Source organism: Trifolium pratense, linkage group LG7 (assembly GCF_020283565.1).
Source record: "Trifolium pratense cultivar HEN17-A07 linkage group LG7, ARS_RC_1.1, whole genome shotgun sequence".
NCBI classification, from domain to species: Eukaryota; Viridiplantae; Streptophyta; class Magnoliopsida; order Fabales; family Fabaceae; genus Trifolium; species Trifolium pratense.
Window position 1 is genome coordinate 1,897,049 of NC_060065.1, and position 13,130 is coordinate 1,910,178.

Consider the following 13,130-nt stretch of genomic DNA (forward strand, 5'->3'; position numbering starts at 1 on the left):
AGTTGATAAAATTACAAAAAATGAAGATGTACAGTAAAGTTGAAAATATATTTGCTAAAAAAAAAAAGAAATGATTGAGGAAGCATAATTAAATCGTGAAAATGCACCGAAATAGATGCAATAATAGAGCAATGGGGCAATAACGTAAAAAGAAGTTAAGAAAAGTGGGGGCCTCATAGATAACGTGATCAAAGTTATGCGCTGGTTATAGTTGGCCGTAACATGCCTGTCAACCTTCAACAATATGAAAATTGAACGGTACACAAACATTTCACAACGAAACAAAAATATCCCGCCCCTCCATTATTTACCATCTTAACCCCCGCATTTCCCTCTCTTTCTCACTCCCACTCTCATCCATCAATAAATATCTCTCCTTCTATCCCTCTATTTCATCGTAACCGCTCACTCGATCCTTCGTTTCTTCTTCATTGTTCGGTTCATCAAATCAACACACACACCAAACCCTAACAATGAGAGAGATCTTGCACGTTCAAGGAGGCCAATGCGGTAACCAAATTGGATCCAAATTTTGGGAGGTTATTTGTGATGAACATGGCATTGATCCAACTGGTAAGTATGTAAGTGAAGGTGGAAATGATACTCAATTGGAAAGGATCAATGTGTATTACAATGAAGCTTCTGGTGGAAGATATGTACCTAGAGCTGTTCTTATGGATCTTGAACCTGGTACTATGGAAAGTATCAGATCTGGTCCGTTTGGAAAGATCTTTCGTCCTGATAATTTCGTTTTTGGTCAATCTGGTGCTGGTAATAATTGGGCGAAAGGTCATTATACTGAAGGTGCTGAGTTGATTGATTCTGTTCTTGATGTTGTTCGTAAAGAAGCAGAAAACTGTGATTGCTTGCAAGGTAATTTCAACTTCTATATCCTCTTAATTTCATCGCTCAATGTTCATGTATCTTAATTCTTACAATGTTATTATTTGCACAATTAATGTTCATGTATCTTATGGATTTTGTTTTTTTCCTTTCAAATTGCGTAATGCTTGTACACGATTCACGTATAGATCCGTTGAATTTCATTGTTGATATAGTTTATCTCTGTTTCTATGTTTGTGTTATCGATTATTGAAATCGCGGTTGAAATCCTTGCTAACAATTCAGAGGTTAAGATCCTGCATTCTAATTTTAACTTATGCTATAATGAATGATGAAGAATGCGCACGCTGAATTTTCTGAGAGGATCCGATTCTATTATTGCGAGATCCATGAATTCTATACATAAATTAAACTCAATCTACATAAAGATTCTAATCTATTTAATTGTAGTTGTTGGATATGCCTTGAAATCTCGGTAAGAAGAAGTCAGAAAATCACAACAGAAGTATTTTTTTTAGTTTAGGTGTTGTTTTATAGAACGAAGAAGCTTCCATGACTTTTGTGTATAATAATAATGACAAACGGGGATACGTCAACATTCCTGAATCCTAACTTTGTGGATCGTTCATGCTTTTTGTCATCTGTAGATCTTTTATACTGTAAAATAGTATTAGAAACAAGATCTGAGGGGTACCGTCATGATTATCTTCATGTCAGATTTAAAGCAACTCCGTTTTTTATATCGGAGAAATTGACAAGGCGAAGATGGATCATGGATATAGTATTGTCCACGTTCTATCTAGTGCAAGACATGCAGAGAGGGACCACGTTATCTTTTATAGTGCATAATAATTAATTAAAAACTTTCGATTAAATCGGATTCTTTACTAAAAGTCTAAAACTATGTTTGTTTTTTTCAAGTAAGAAAAAGCACTCCGACTTAAGCAGAGTATGAATGTTTTATATTTTTATAGTACTCTCGTGATAATATTAATAACTGAATTTGGATCCTCTGATTACATGCACCGACAGACACACTGTTATTTTTCTTTTTGCAATTCCACCAAAATAAATTGAAGCCACATGATGTTATTAAAAGGAGTTAGCCTTAGGCACGTGAAAGTTCATTAAAAAAAATAGGGTATGCTAAACGATGCCCCTGAGCACTTGTTAAGCATACCTAAAAAGGAAACAAAAAATAAAATTTATATTGAAAATACAACTTTTTGTACTTTTGAGGCATTGAATGCACGCATTTTGAGATAGAATTTCTATTTTAACATGCTTAACCAATGCCCCGGGGCACTGTTTAGCATTTTCCAAAAAAATATCATGAAAATGTCGGTAGTAGTGTAAGAAATCATGAACCCTGTCTTCTACAAGGAGCTTAACACTGCACCATGTTAATATACCATCTGCATTTGAATTCAGAGATTGAATTGAAACACCAATGTAGATCTACGAAATAAATGGCTGTTTCTCTTTACATATAATAAGTTAGTAGTATTACTTAGACTATAGTATTCAAATCATAGTAGTGATCTATAAGCTACACAGAACTGTATGTTCTTTTTTTCTAAAAAATAGCCTGAAGGGCTTTTATCAAGTAGAGCCATATATATAGAACACTCTTATGATCATGGTTCACTAACAGGGCAAACAAAACAGGACTGGTATGCTTTCATGGTCATGTACTCTTGTAAATTTGTAATATGGCACAGAATTGGTACATGCTGCCAAAATTTGAATGTCGGTAGTTTAATAACTTCATTGTAATTTTACTGGCAGATTTGTGTACTTGTATATTTGCCATCTTTGATTCTGAAATCTAAAAATTTCATTTAATTTTGTCAGGTTTTCAAGTTTGCCACTCACTTGGAGGAGGTACTGGTTCTGGCATGGGAACACTATTAATATCAAAGATTAGGGAGGAATACCCAGACAGAATGATGCTTACTTTCTCTGTTTTCCCATCTCCAAAGGTATCTGACACAGTTGTTGAGCCATACAATGCCACACTCTCTGTTCACCAACTGGTGGAAAATGCAGATGAGTGCATGGTTCTTGACAATGAAGCGCTCTATGACATTTGCTTCAGGACATTAAAACTCAGCACCCCTAGCTGTAAGTATCATATCTTCTGTCTTATTCCCTCTATTGCTCTTTAGATTGGGTAAATATTGACTTTTGTTATTTTTTTTTCTCATGGTCTAATTGCAGTTGGGGATCTGAACCATCTGATTTCTGCAACAATGAGTGGGGTTACCTGTTGTCTGAGGTTTCCTGGACAACTGAACTCTGATCTCAGGAAGTTGGCTGTCAATCTGATCCCATTCCCACGTCTTCACTTCTTTATGGTGGGGTTTGCACCTCTCACTTCTCGTGGGTCTCAACAGTATGTATCCCTTACCGTCCCGGAACTGACTCAGCAAATGTGGGATGCCAAAAATATGATGTGTGCTGCAGATCCCCGTCATGGCCGATACTTGACTGCTTCTGCAATGTTCAGAGGAAAGATGAGCACCAAAGAGGTAGATGAACAAATCATCAATGTGCAGAACAAGAATTCTTCATACTTTGTTGAATGGATTCCCAACAATGTGAAGTCTAGTGTGTGTGATATTCCACCCAAGAGTTTGAAGATGTCGTCCACTTTTATTGGGAACTCAACTTCAATTCAGGAGATGTTTAGGAGGGTCAGTGAGCAGTTTACTGCAATGTTCCGGCGCAAAGCCTTTTTGCATTGGTACACTGGGGAGGGAATGGATGAGATGGAGTTCACAGAGGCAGAGAGTAACATGAATGATTTGGTAGCAGAGTACCAACAATACCAGGATGCAATAGCGGAGGAGGAAGATGATTATGAAGAAGAAGGTGAGGAACATTATGAGGAACAGTAGCTGGATCAAAAACTCGGGGTAATGCCCTAATGGTAACTATGTGCACTATACAAATTTGCTGCTATTCGTGTATCTACAGCCATATGCTCTTTTATTCTTATTTTACCCTGTATCTTTACATTTTGCCAATTTCATTTTTAAGTTCAATACTAGTATTTCTGAATTGTTTGGAAATCGGAATGTGGCCCATCAGACAGAGTTATTTTACACTCCTATTGGTATAATGCTATGAATGTACTTATGTATGTGTGTGAAATAGAGTTTTGTTTCCTACCTATTCACTTTGCTTTACATACGATACCATGAACTACTCGAAGACTAATAATTCATTTGGAAAGAGAGAAAAAACTAGAAACTGTTTTTTTGGCATAATAGAAACTCTAGGGGAAAGAAAATATGATTTATTGTTAAAAATCGGACCATTATAAACCAAAATTTGGATCATACAAATTATAATACTCTTATAAAAATTAGACATTGCGGGAAAAGAAAGCGACAGTCTTCTCAATACTACTAGGTGAAACAATCTAACAAAACAAAGATTGGATCCCCCCTTCCCTTATACATCGAGATGGTTGGCAATCATCAAGGAGCTATTAATTCAAAGAATTGATAGAATAAAAATATGAAGATGTAAAGATAAAGTTCTCTAGAATGTCCTTAACAAAAGTTTTACTTCACATGAAATTTTGCTGCGGATTACACATCTGATCTTGTATTGGTTTAGTTTGTCTTGGTTCTGCTTTAAGGATTCTGCTGCGGCGTAGTTGATGGTGTGGTGGTTTTCTTAGTGTGGAGGCCATGTTAGCCCTTTGTTTGATTTGGCCTCTAGTGGTGTTGTTTCCCTTATTATATGTCTGTTCTTTTTGCTTCGTTCGCGTTATGTTCTGAATGTGGTGTGGATACATTTGGTATGGTATGCATTTTTGTGTGGTGCTTATCCTTGTGGTGCTTTGAAACTAGTACAGTGGATACTGATATCTCCATTACCCGCCTGCCTCACTCTTTTGAAATCGGAAAAAATTCAAACCCACATATACGGGTTTTAATCATTTGTTTAAAAGATCCAAATCTCTTGTCACTTGACTCATTGTGAATAAAAAATGAATCCCCTTTATTGTTGTTATTACACATAGTACATAATGATACACAAAATTTAATAAAATCTGATTGAATCGCTCTACAACAAATAGTATTGGGATTCAGAATAACAAGAAACTAAAAATGATAGCAAACTCATGCTAATTAATCATACCCAAGTGAAAATAACGATGACAAATTCCCGAGTAATTTATTACAAAATATCATATAACTAATTTGTGCGAGTTTATGCTTCATCCTTCAACCCAAAATGTATCAGTAACTCAAAAACAGAGCACCAACGACAACAGTAACAGAATACACCACAAAGCTCGAAGGACCTACATAGGAGCCACTCCCCGACGGTGCCTTTGCATTTTCAGTTCCCGATGGTCCCAGTGTCGATGTTCCCGGTGCCACAGGACCATCTGCCGATGTAGAGCTCCCCGGAGATTGAGATGTTGGTCCACCGGCCGTAGGGCTACTCGTAGGAGAGGAAGCTGTAGGTCCACCCGCTGGAGGTGTGCTCACTGGAGATGAAGTCATAGGTCCACCGGCCGGCGGTGTGCTCACTGGAGATGGAGATGAAACCGTAGGTCCACTGGCTGGAGGTGTAGTCACTGAAGATGGAGATGAAGCAGTAGGTCCGCTGGCCGGAGGGGTGCTGACCGGAGAAGGAGATGAAGTTGTAGGTCCACCGGCAGGAGGGGTGGTGACTGGAGAGGGAGATGAAGGCTTAGGTCCACCAGCCGGTACAGGGGCAGGTGGAGAAGTTGAAACAGAGGGTGATGGGGAAGATTTTGGTGGTGATGTTGGAGTAGAAACAGAGGGTGATGTGTGTTTACGTGGGGATATAACAACAAGTGTTAATTTCTGACCCTTTTCACAGTTTTGATCTTTTCCACTGATGAAATAGAATGGTCCTGATTTATCAAAAGTGAACTCTGTCTCACCATCTTCAAATTTCTTGATTGGGTTTGTTTTGTTACACTTTTCATAATCTTCTTTCTTTACTTCCAACACTGAATCTGAACCCTTCTTGTATTTGAAAACTGTATCATCAAATCAAATAAATAATTATAAGACCAAGAAATACATTTTGTTATATTTTAACTTCAATACAGCACACAACCACAACAAAGTAAAGGTTACTATTGTGCATGTTTAATTGGATTATTAAACATGAGTTTAACACAATCACAAATTCACAATAAACCAACCTAATTTTTTGTATATAGATAGACAAAATGATAATAACAGTTGAGAACTCACACACAAACAAAAATAGATGAGTCACTGTTCGAACTCCGTTATTCAACCTAACAAATTGAACTAAGATTTGTGAACAGCCAACACCCATCTAATTTCTAATTTTGACAATTTTAATAGACAACAATAATTTTGTAAAAAATATATTTTATAATTTCAGCAAAATTACAGTGATTTTGTCCGATTCATCACAATACTATATATATCAAAACTTTTGAATGTTAAATAGATAAAATAAAAAATTCTTATTTTGTGTAAAAGAATTATGTAAATAATACAGAAGAAACTCTTCTTTTTTAGTATAGAATCCCAGACACAGCAATTAATTTGATGTATATCTATCTATCTATCTATCTATATTCAAACTAAAAAACGGTAGAAATAAATACAAAAAAAAATGATATATTTGAATTAATTGAGTAATAGAAAGTGAAAAGCATATGGAGTTATAAGAAGTTACCTATAACGTCATTGATTTGGAACCTGTATCTTCCAGCCCAATGGTTGTAATTCTCAGAAGGGTTTAGAGTCCAACCATCACTTCCACCAACATCCAATTTAAAGGCTTGTGAAGTTGAGACAAGAAGAGCAGTGAAGAGAACAAACAAGAGAGGTATATACTCCATAATATCAAGATGTTTGTATCAAGGTTATGTTTGTTTAATGCCTAATATATAATGTTTTAATGAGAGAGAGATAGGGGAGAGAAGTGTGTGTGAGAGAGAGAGAGGAAATTGAATGGAAGATATTAACTGAAGACAAAGCAACATAGGATTGACTTGAGTGGAGTCGTCGTCGACATGAACGATGACTTGTCAAAGAGTGTGAGTTAAGGCGAAAAAGGATGTCAAATGCGAGTGTGTAACGTGTGATCTTTATGAGCTTTCATTGTCTAAATTCATACACTTCAAACCACACACTTGGCCAAATCACGGAGTTTAATTAGTAAAAAAAAATAAAAAATACAAAAGTCTTTGTCAAAAACAAATAGTCTCTCTCCCTCCTAATAGGGAAAAATACCATTAAAGCGACTTATAATTTAGTGTAAATTTTTTTTCGGACCATCTTCAATGTTGTAGTATCCATTAGGTACTCATGGTACTTATTATGTACTACTATAGAAGCAAAACACATTTGAGTATCTATTAGGTACCACTTCTCACATAAGAACCATCTCTCTTCTCTTGGACTCATCTTACTTTAGATTAAATTTTTTTTATGGGATCCACACACATTTTTGAATTGATGTAGAATTATTGATGAGACTCATTTAGAACTTTTTAAGAAGTGCTAGGTTGGAGGAGTTGAGTACCTATTAGGTACTATTATTAAAAAATAATAAATAAGTGATGTGTCCACGTGGGACCCAGTTAAGTACTCAAAATTAGAGTCCTCAATTGTGGATGCTCTCAAAGTAATTTATAATTTGGTACAGAGGGAAGTAATTCCAAACTCACCTCTGTAAGCCAACACGAATCCGGCCAACCACCACTCCGCCATTGGTATCTCTCTCTAAGAAAATAAGCAAAACAAGGAGAACAAGTTAAGTTAAAAATCATTTATTGTTTTGTCCCCGTGAGCTTAGCTCCGTTGGTAGGGACATCACGCTATATATGCAGGAGTTCAGGTTCGAACCCGAGACACTCCACTTATTCACCTTTAAGGTGGATTTTCTAGCTACTAGACTACTTGATAAAAAAAATCATCTTTTGTTTTTTATTTAATTTGATGAAAAAAAAAACTCTTCATTATCAATAACAAACTTTGATTAAAAAAAGAGAAGGGTGAATCTCTCTAATAATCAAGGGCTTCTTAGTGTACGCTTTGTCTAATAGTCATTCGTCTTCCACAACAGAATTATCAATAACAAACTTTAATTAAAAAAGAGAAGGCTAAATGTACATTAATTTGTCTCTCGAATAATCAAGGACTTAGTGTACGCTTTGTCTAATGGTTATTCATCTTCCACACAACAAAATTATCAATAACAAACTTGGACTAAAAAAGAGAAGGGCGAATGTACATTCGTTTATCTCCCGAATAATCAAGGGCTTATCATAGGCTTTGTCCAACGGTCATTCGTCTTCCACACCTAAAAATAACTTCAACACATCAAATCAATTTTTTTGCCTTGGTGCAATCAAAAAAAAAAAACTTTTCACAAACGAACCGTGTTTTCTAGCGTGATACAAACAAACGCTTAAGTCTCTCACGCGCGAGCATACAAGCTACGTTTAAACGCTAGAACGCGACCTAAGCATCGGTCCTAAAAATCAACCAACCAACAAATATTTTCTACCACTAACTATGAGGTTTTGAGTTTCCCATCGCACCAGAGAATACGTTGGAGCATGATTCAACTTCTTGTCAAGCACACTAATGAGTAGTAAGTTTTGAGTTTCCCATCCCACCAAAGAATACGTATTAAGTTTTTCCCCTTCCGTAAATATTTTAATAAAATTAAAGCTGCAAACATCCTTTAAATTAAACATCTTTTCAAACCCAAACTAATTAGTAGGTTACCTTTGGATACAACATATGTGAGGGGTGCTGACACATTCCCCTTCCATAATCAACTCCCAAACTCGAAAATATGAGTTTTATCGACGTTTGCCTTCAAAAATAAAACTTCAGTGATGACTCTCTAGTCATTTCGAGCGTTAGTACGCTCGTCTAAGACATTTTTCGCAACGCGACAGCTGACAACTCTGCTGGGGACTTATCTCACGAGCGAGTCAAGCTTATCTTGTTAGCTTTAGGGTTGAGTGTTCTTTGTTTGTTTGTTTGTTTGTTTGTTACGTAATCACTTTGTTTTGAGAAAAGGGTTGAGATTTTCCCATCTTTGCTTTGGATGAAAGAAAATATATGGAACAAATGGAGAACATAAATAGATTGGCACATTGTTTGGATGAGAAGGGAAAAAAAAGTAGAAACTCCTCTGTTTTTTGGTTTAATAGAAACGTGATCAGGGGAAAGAAAATATGAATAATTAAGTGGATTCAACACTTAGATGAAAGAAATAAAAATGGAGTGTGTGTATAATATGGTCCAACTAAGTTTGTGAGTTTTGGTCCACAGACCACAATTGACGTATCATAAAATGATCAATATTTATACTCTTACAATGTATCACATCAATTATTGTCTAATACTCTTATAAATTAAGTATTAGACATTGCGGGAAAAGAAAGCTCCAGTCTTCTCTATAAAGGAATGAATAAAGTTGTATATTGCATTACTTTTGAGAGTTTACAAGAGGTGTATATATACACAAGTATAGTAACCTAATTGGAGTAAATTAAGGAACAAATATCTCCAACAATTAAGGTGATTGACTCTATAGACTTTATACAAATCCTAAAATAATAATGATAATAATTAAATACTAATTATGCTTGATATCCCCCCGCAAGTTGGGCGACCTGGAAGAAAGATGCAACTTGGATAGTAGAAACTCGAACCGGGGGCGAAGCAGAGGCTTGGTGAGAATGTCAGCAAGCTGGTCGTTGGTAGAGACGAAGGAAACACGAAAACGGCCACGTTGAACGTTTTCACGGACAAAGTGATAAGCTAAGGCTATGTGCTTCATTCTGGAGTGGAAGACAGGATTAGCACTCAGATGTGTAGCACCAAGATTGTCGCAGTAGATGACAGGACCAGCTGTAGGAGTGTGACCAAGTTCAGTGAACAAAGAGAGTACCCAAAGGAGTTCACTGGCCGTGTCGGCCAAGGCTTTATATTCAGCTTCAGTGGATGATCGAGCAACCGAGCGTTGCTTGCGGGAACTCCAAGAGATGGGGGTGTCGCCAAGATAGAGCAGGTAACCAGTGGTAGAGATGTAATCATCTTTGTCACCCGCCCAGTCCGCATCTGAGTACGCATGAAAGTTCAGGGGGGCAGTCGCGGAGATGAAAATGCCTTTGTCGCAAGAGCCGGCCAGATAGCGAAGTAGGCGCTTGAGAGCCAACCAGTGCATGGTGCTCGGGTTCTGCATGAACTGAGCAAGTTTGTTGGTCGCGAAGGCAATGTCTGGTCGAGTAAGACTCAAGTATTGGAGACTTCCAACTAGTGCTCGGTATTCAGTCGGGGAGGGCAAGGGATCACCAGAGTTTTTGAGCAGCGGAGGAGTAGCAGTTATTGGAGTGGACGCTGGTTTAGCTTCTGTCATGCCCGACTTTTGAAGGAGATCAGTGATGTATTTCCGTTGTGAAAGAAACATGCCCGCAGCGGAAGGAATGACTTCAACACCCAGGAAATAATTGAGATAGCCAAGATCTTTCAATGAGAAACGGGCAGCAAGTGTAGCAATGAGACGAGACAATTTTGTCGAGGAGCTCCCCGTAACAATGATGTCGTCGACATAGACGAGCTACCTTATTACCTCTTGACTGATGTCGGCTACCTTATTACCTCTTGACCCCCTTCTGGCTTTGGCATAGGTGTTCTTGAGAAGCTCCCAGAGGTCGTGCGAGGTCTTCGTCTGGGACACCAAGGAGGCCACCTCGTCGGAAAGAGTGGTGAGGATGGCACCATAGATGAGGCGATCCTGGCGACGCCATGTTTGAAAAGCAGGGTTTGGTGATGTTACCGGAGGCGTTGCGGTGGTGGTGATCGTTGCTGTCGGCGCAGGGAACGATCCATCAGTGTATTTGAGTAGATCAAAACCATCAAGGAAGGCTTCTACCTGGAGTTTCCAATTGAGGTAATTGGTAGGGAGAAGCTTGGTGACACCGCTGAGGGTGATACACGCAAAGGGTTTGGAGGGTTCATAGGGGTTAGCTATGGAGCGAGAGCCATCGGAAGCCATGGGAGGCAAAGTGTTACGGCAAACGGAGAAAAAACGGCGTTTTCTGGTTTAACAGGGTAGGGCTGGAACGTTACCAACTGATACCATATAAAGGAATGAATAAAGTTGTATATTGCATTGCTTTTGAGAGTTTACAAGAGGTGTATATATACACAAGTATAGTAACCTAATTGGAGTAAATTAAGGAACAAATATCTCCAACAATTAAGGTGATTGACTTTATAGACTTTATACAAATCCTAAAATAATAATGATAATAATTAAATACTAATTATGCTTGATATTCTCAACACTCAAGTTCTACTAGGTGAAGCAATCTAACAAAACAATGAGGTTGGATCCCCTTCCCTTATACATTGAGATAGGAGCTATTCATTCAAAGCATTGATAAAATAAAAAATGAAACTCCACATTAAGTTAAGAAATTTAGAAGCAAAGGTAATGTTCTTTCTCTAGAGTATCCTTAAAAAAAGTTTTAGTTAACATGGGATACACATCTGATTTTGAATTGCTTTGGTTTGTCTTGGTTCTGCTTTAAGGATCATCTCGGTCTGTTGCGGCGTAGTTGATCGTGAGGTGGTCTTATAATCGGAGGCCGTGTTAGCTAGCCCTTTGTTTCATTTGGCCTCTAGTGGTGCTGTTTCCCTGTTATGTCTGTTCTTTTTGCTTTGTTGGCGTTATGCTCTGAATGTAGTTTGCATTGATATGCATTTTTGTTGTATATGTGGTGCTTATCCTTGTGGTGTTTTGAACACATGTAATTTTATTTGTATATATCATTCACTTGGATCATTGATAACTCTTCACCATTCACTTGGAATGATACGAGTACAACAATATACAATTATGGTTGTGATAATGTTATCACGATGGGAGGGTTATATGTACTTCAATCCCAAAATATGGGATGAGAGGTTATGTTGTAGGGATGTCGGCTTGTTACCCATAACCAAGTTCTATCAAGATATTTGATGGTAAAACTTTAACTCTAGAGGCTAACCACCGTAATACCATAAGGCATTCCGGGGTAATGAGGCTTTTTTTATTTTTTATTGGCAGAAAAACTACCACACTATTGGGACATAAAGAAAATAAAAAAACGCAATCAACATAAGAATATAACGTGAAAACTCCAAAACCGGAGAAAAATCACGATTGTTGTCAAAACCGACAACCAAAGACTACCTTCCAAGTTATATTCTTATGTTGATTGCGTTCTTTTATTTTTTTCTCTATGTTCCAACACACACCAGTCACCACTGCCATGTCTAACGTTCCTATCATTTTTGGATCATCAAATTTGAATAGTTTAAATTTCTATTTGATTTTTGTTATTATTTAGTTGCTTATGTTAGTATGTTGTATTCAATTGGTTTTCAATTAAGATAACAATTGAGAAATTTGTTAGTTAAACTTATGTGAACAACTTCACTATACATTGTTGTACTCATATCATTTCAATACACTTTTGATTTATGCTCCAAGTGAAGAGTTTTCTTTCTAAGTTCTCTTTCTCTCTTCTTTCCAAATGAATGGTGAGATTTCAATGGACCCTCATGTTTCATGAGAGAATCCATTCCCATCAGTCAGTCACCCATGATGCCAATGCAAGCTACAACACATTGTTCTGTACAATCCAATTTTATGCAAAATAGTGACAATCCTCTGTACATTTCAAATCAAACAAAATAATTCATACTTTCAAAAAGACAAGATTGACCCCATGATCCAAATCCACACCATAAAATTTCAAAGACCAGATTGATGAACTACCATGGTTCGGATGTTGTTTTTAAATTTAAGAACACTTTTCTAACACATTTTGGAGTATAAAATTAGAGCTTGATCATATATCACATGCTTCTAAAAGTTTAATTTGACAGATATAGCATTATAAACATGTTTCAAAGTTAATTTAATAATCATTAGGAGTATTAACAATATCTTCTCTAGGAGTATGTGTTTTTATTTAATAATAATCTAATGATTAGACTCATATTATAAACATGAAAAAATAGAAAATCCGAAGGTTGAACTTCAATCCCTGCAATATTAGGTTATTTATTTTGATACAGAAAAGTAATATTTAATTGTGAAAAATAAAGAAAGGAAAGTGGTAGTTAAACATTTATAAAAAGCATAATAATAGGTTAAATTGAATTGAAAAATATAAAAGGAAAGAGCATCAGAGTCATGGAAGTATGAGATTATACATCGCTCGCAAAAATACA

The 13,130-nt window shown here is 36.8% G+C and overlaps 2 protein-coding genes across 2 annotated transcripts; one reads left to right on the forward strand and one right to left on the reverse strand.

Moving 5' to 3' along the window:
- Positions 1-212: 212 nt before the first annotated feature.
- LOC123893735 (tubulin beta chain) lies at positions 213-4,016 on the forward strand. The gene is made up of 3 exons (XM_045943534.1): positions 213-873; positions 2,698-2,967; positions 3,064-4,016. Exons 1-3 carry the CDS (start codon positions 474-476, stop codon positions 3,741-3,743), a joined length of 1,350 nt encoding a protein of 449 aa, XP_045799490.1. The 5' UTR covers positions 213-473; the 3' UTR covers positions 3,744-4,016.
- Positions 4,017-4,833: 817 nt separating this feature from the next.
- On the reverse strand, positions 4,834-6,966 carry LOC123893736 (early nodulin-like protein 2). The gene is made up of 2 exons (XM_045943536.1): positions 6,553-6,966; positions 4,834-5,875 (listed from the first exon to the last, which is right to left on the reverse strand). Exons 1-2 carry the CDS (start codon positions 6,716-6,718, stop codon positions 5,100-5,102), a joined length of 942 nt encoding a protein of 313 aa, XP_045799492.1. The 5' UTR covers positions 6,719-6,966; the 3' UTR covers positions 4,834-5,099.
- Positions 6,967-13,130: the final 6,164 nt, after the last annotated feature.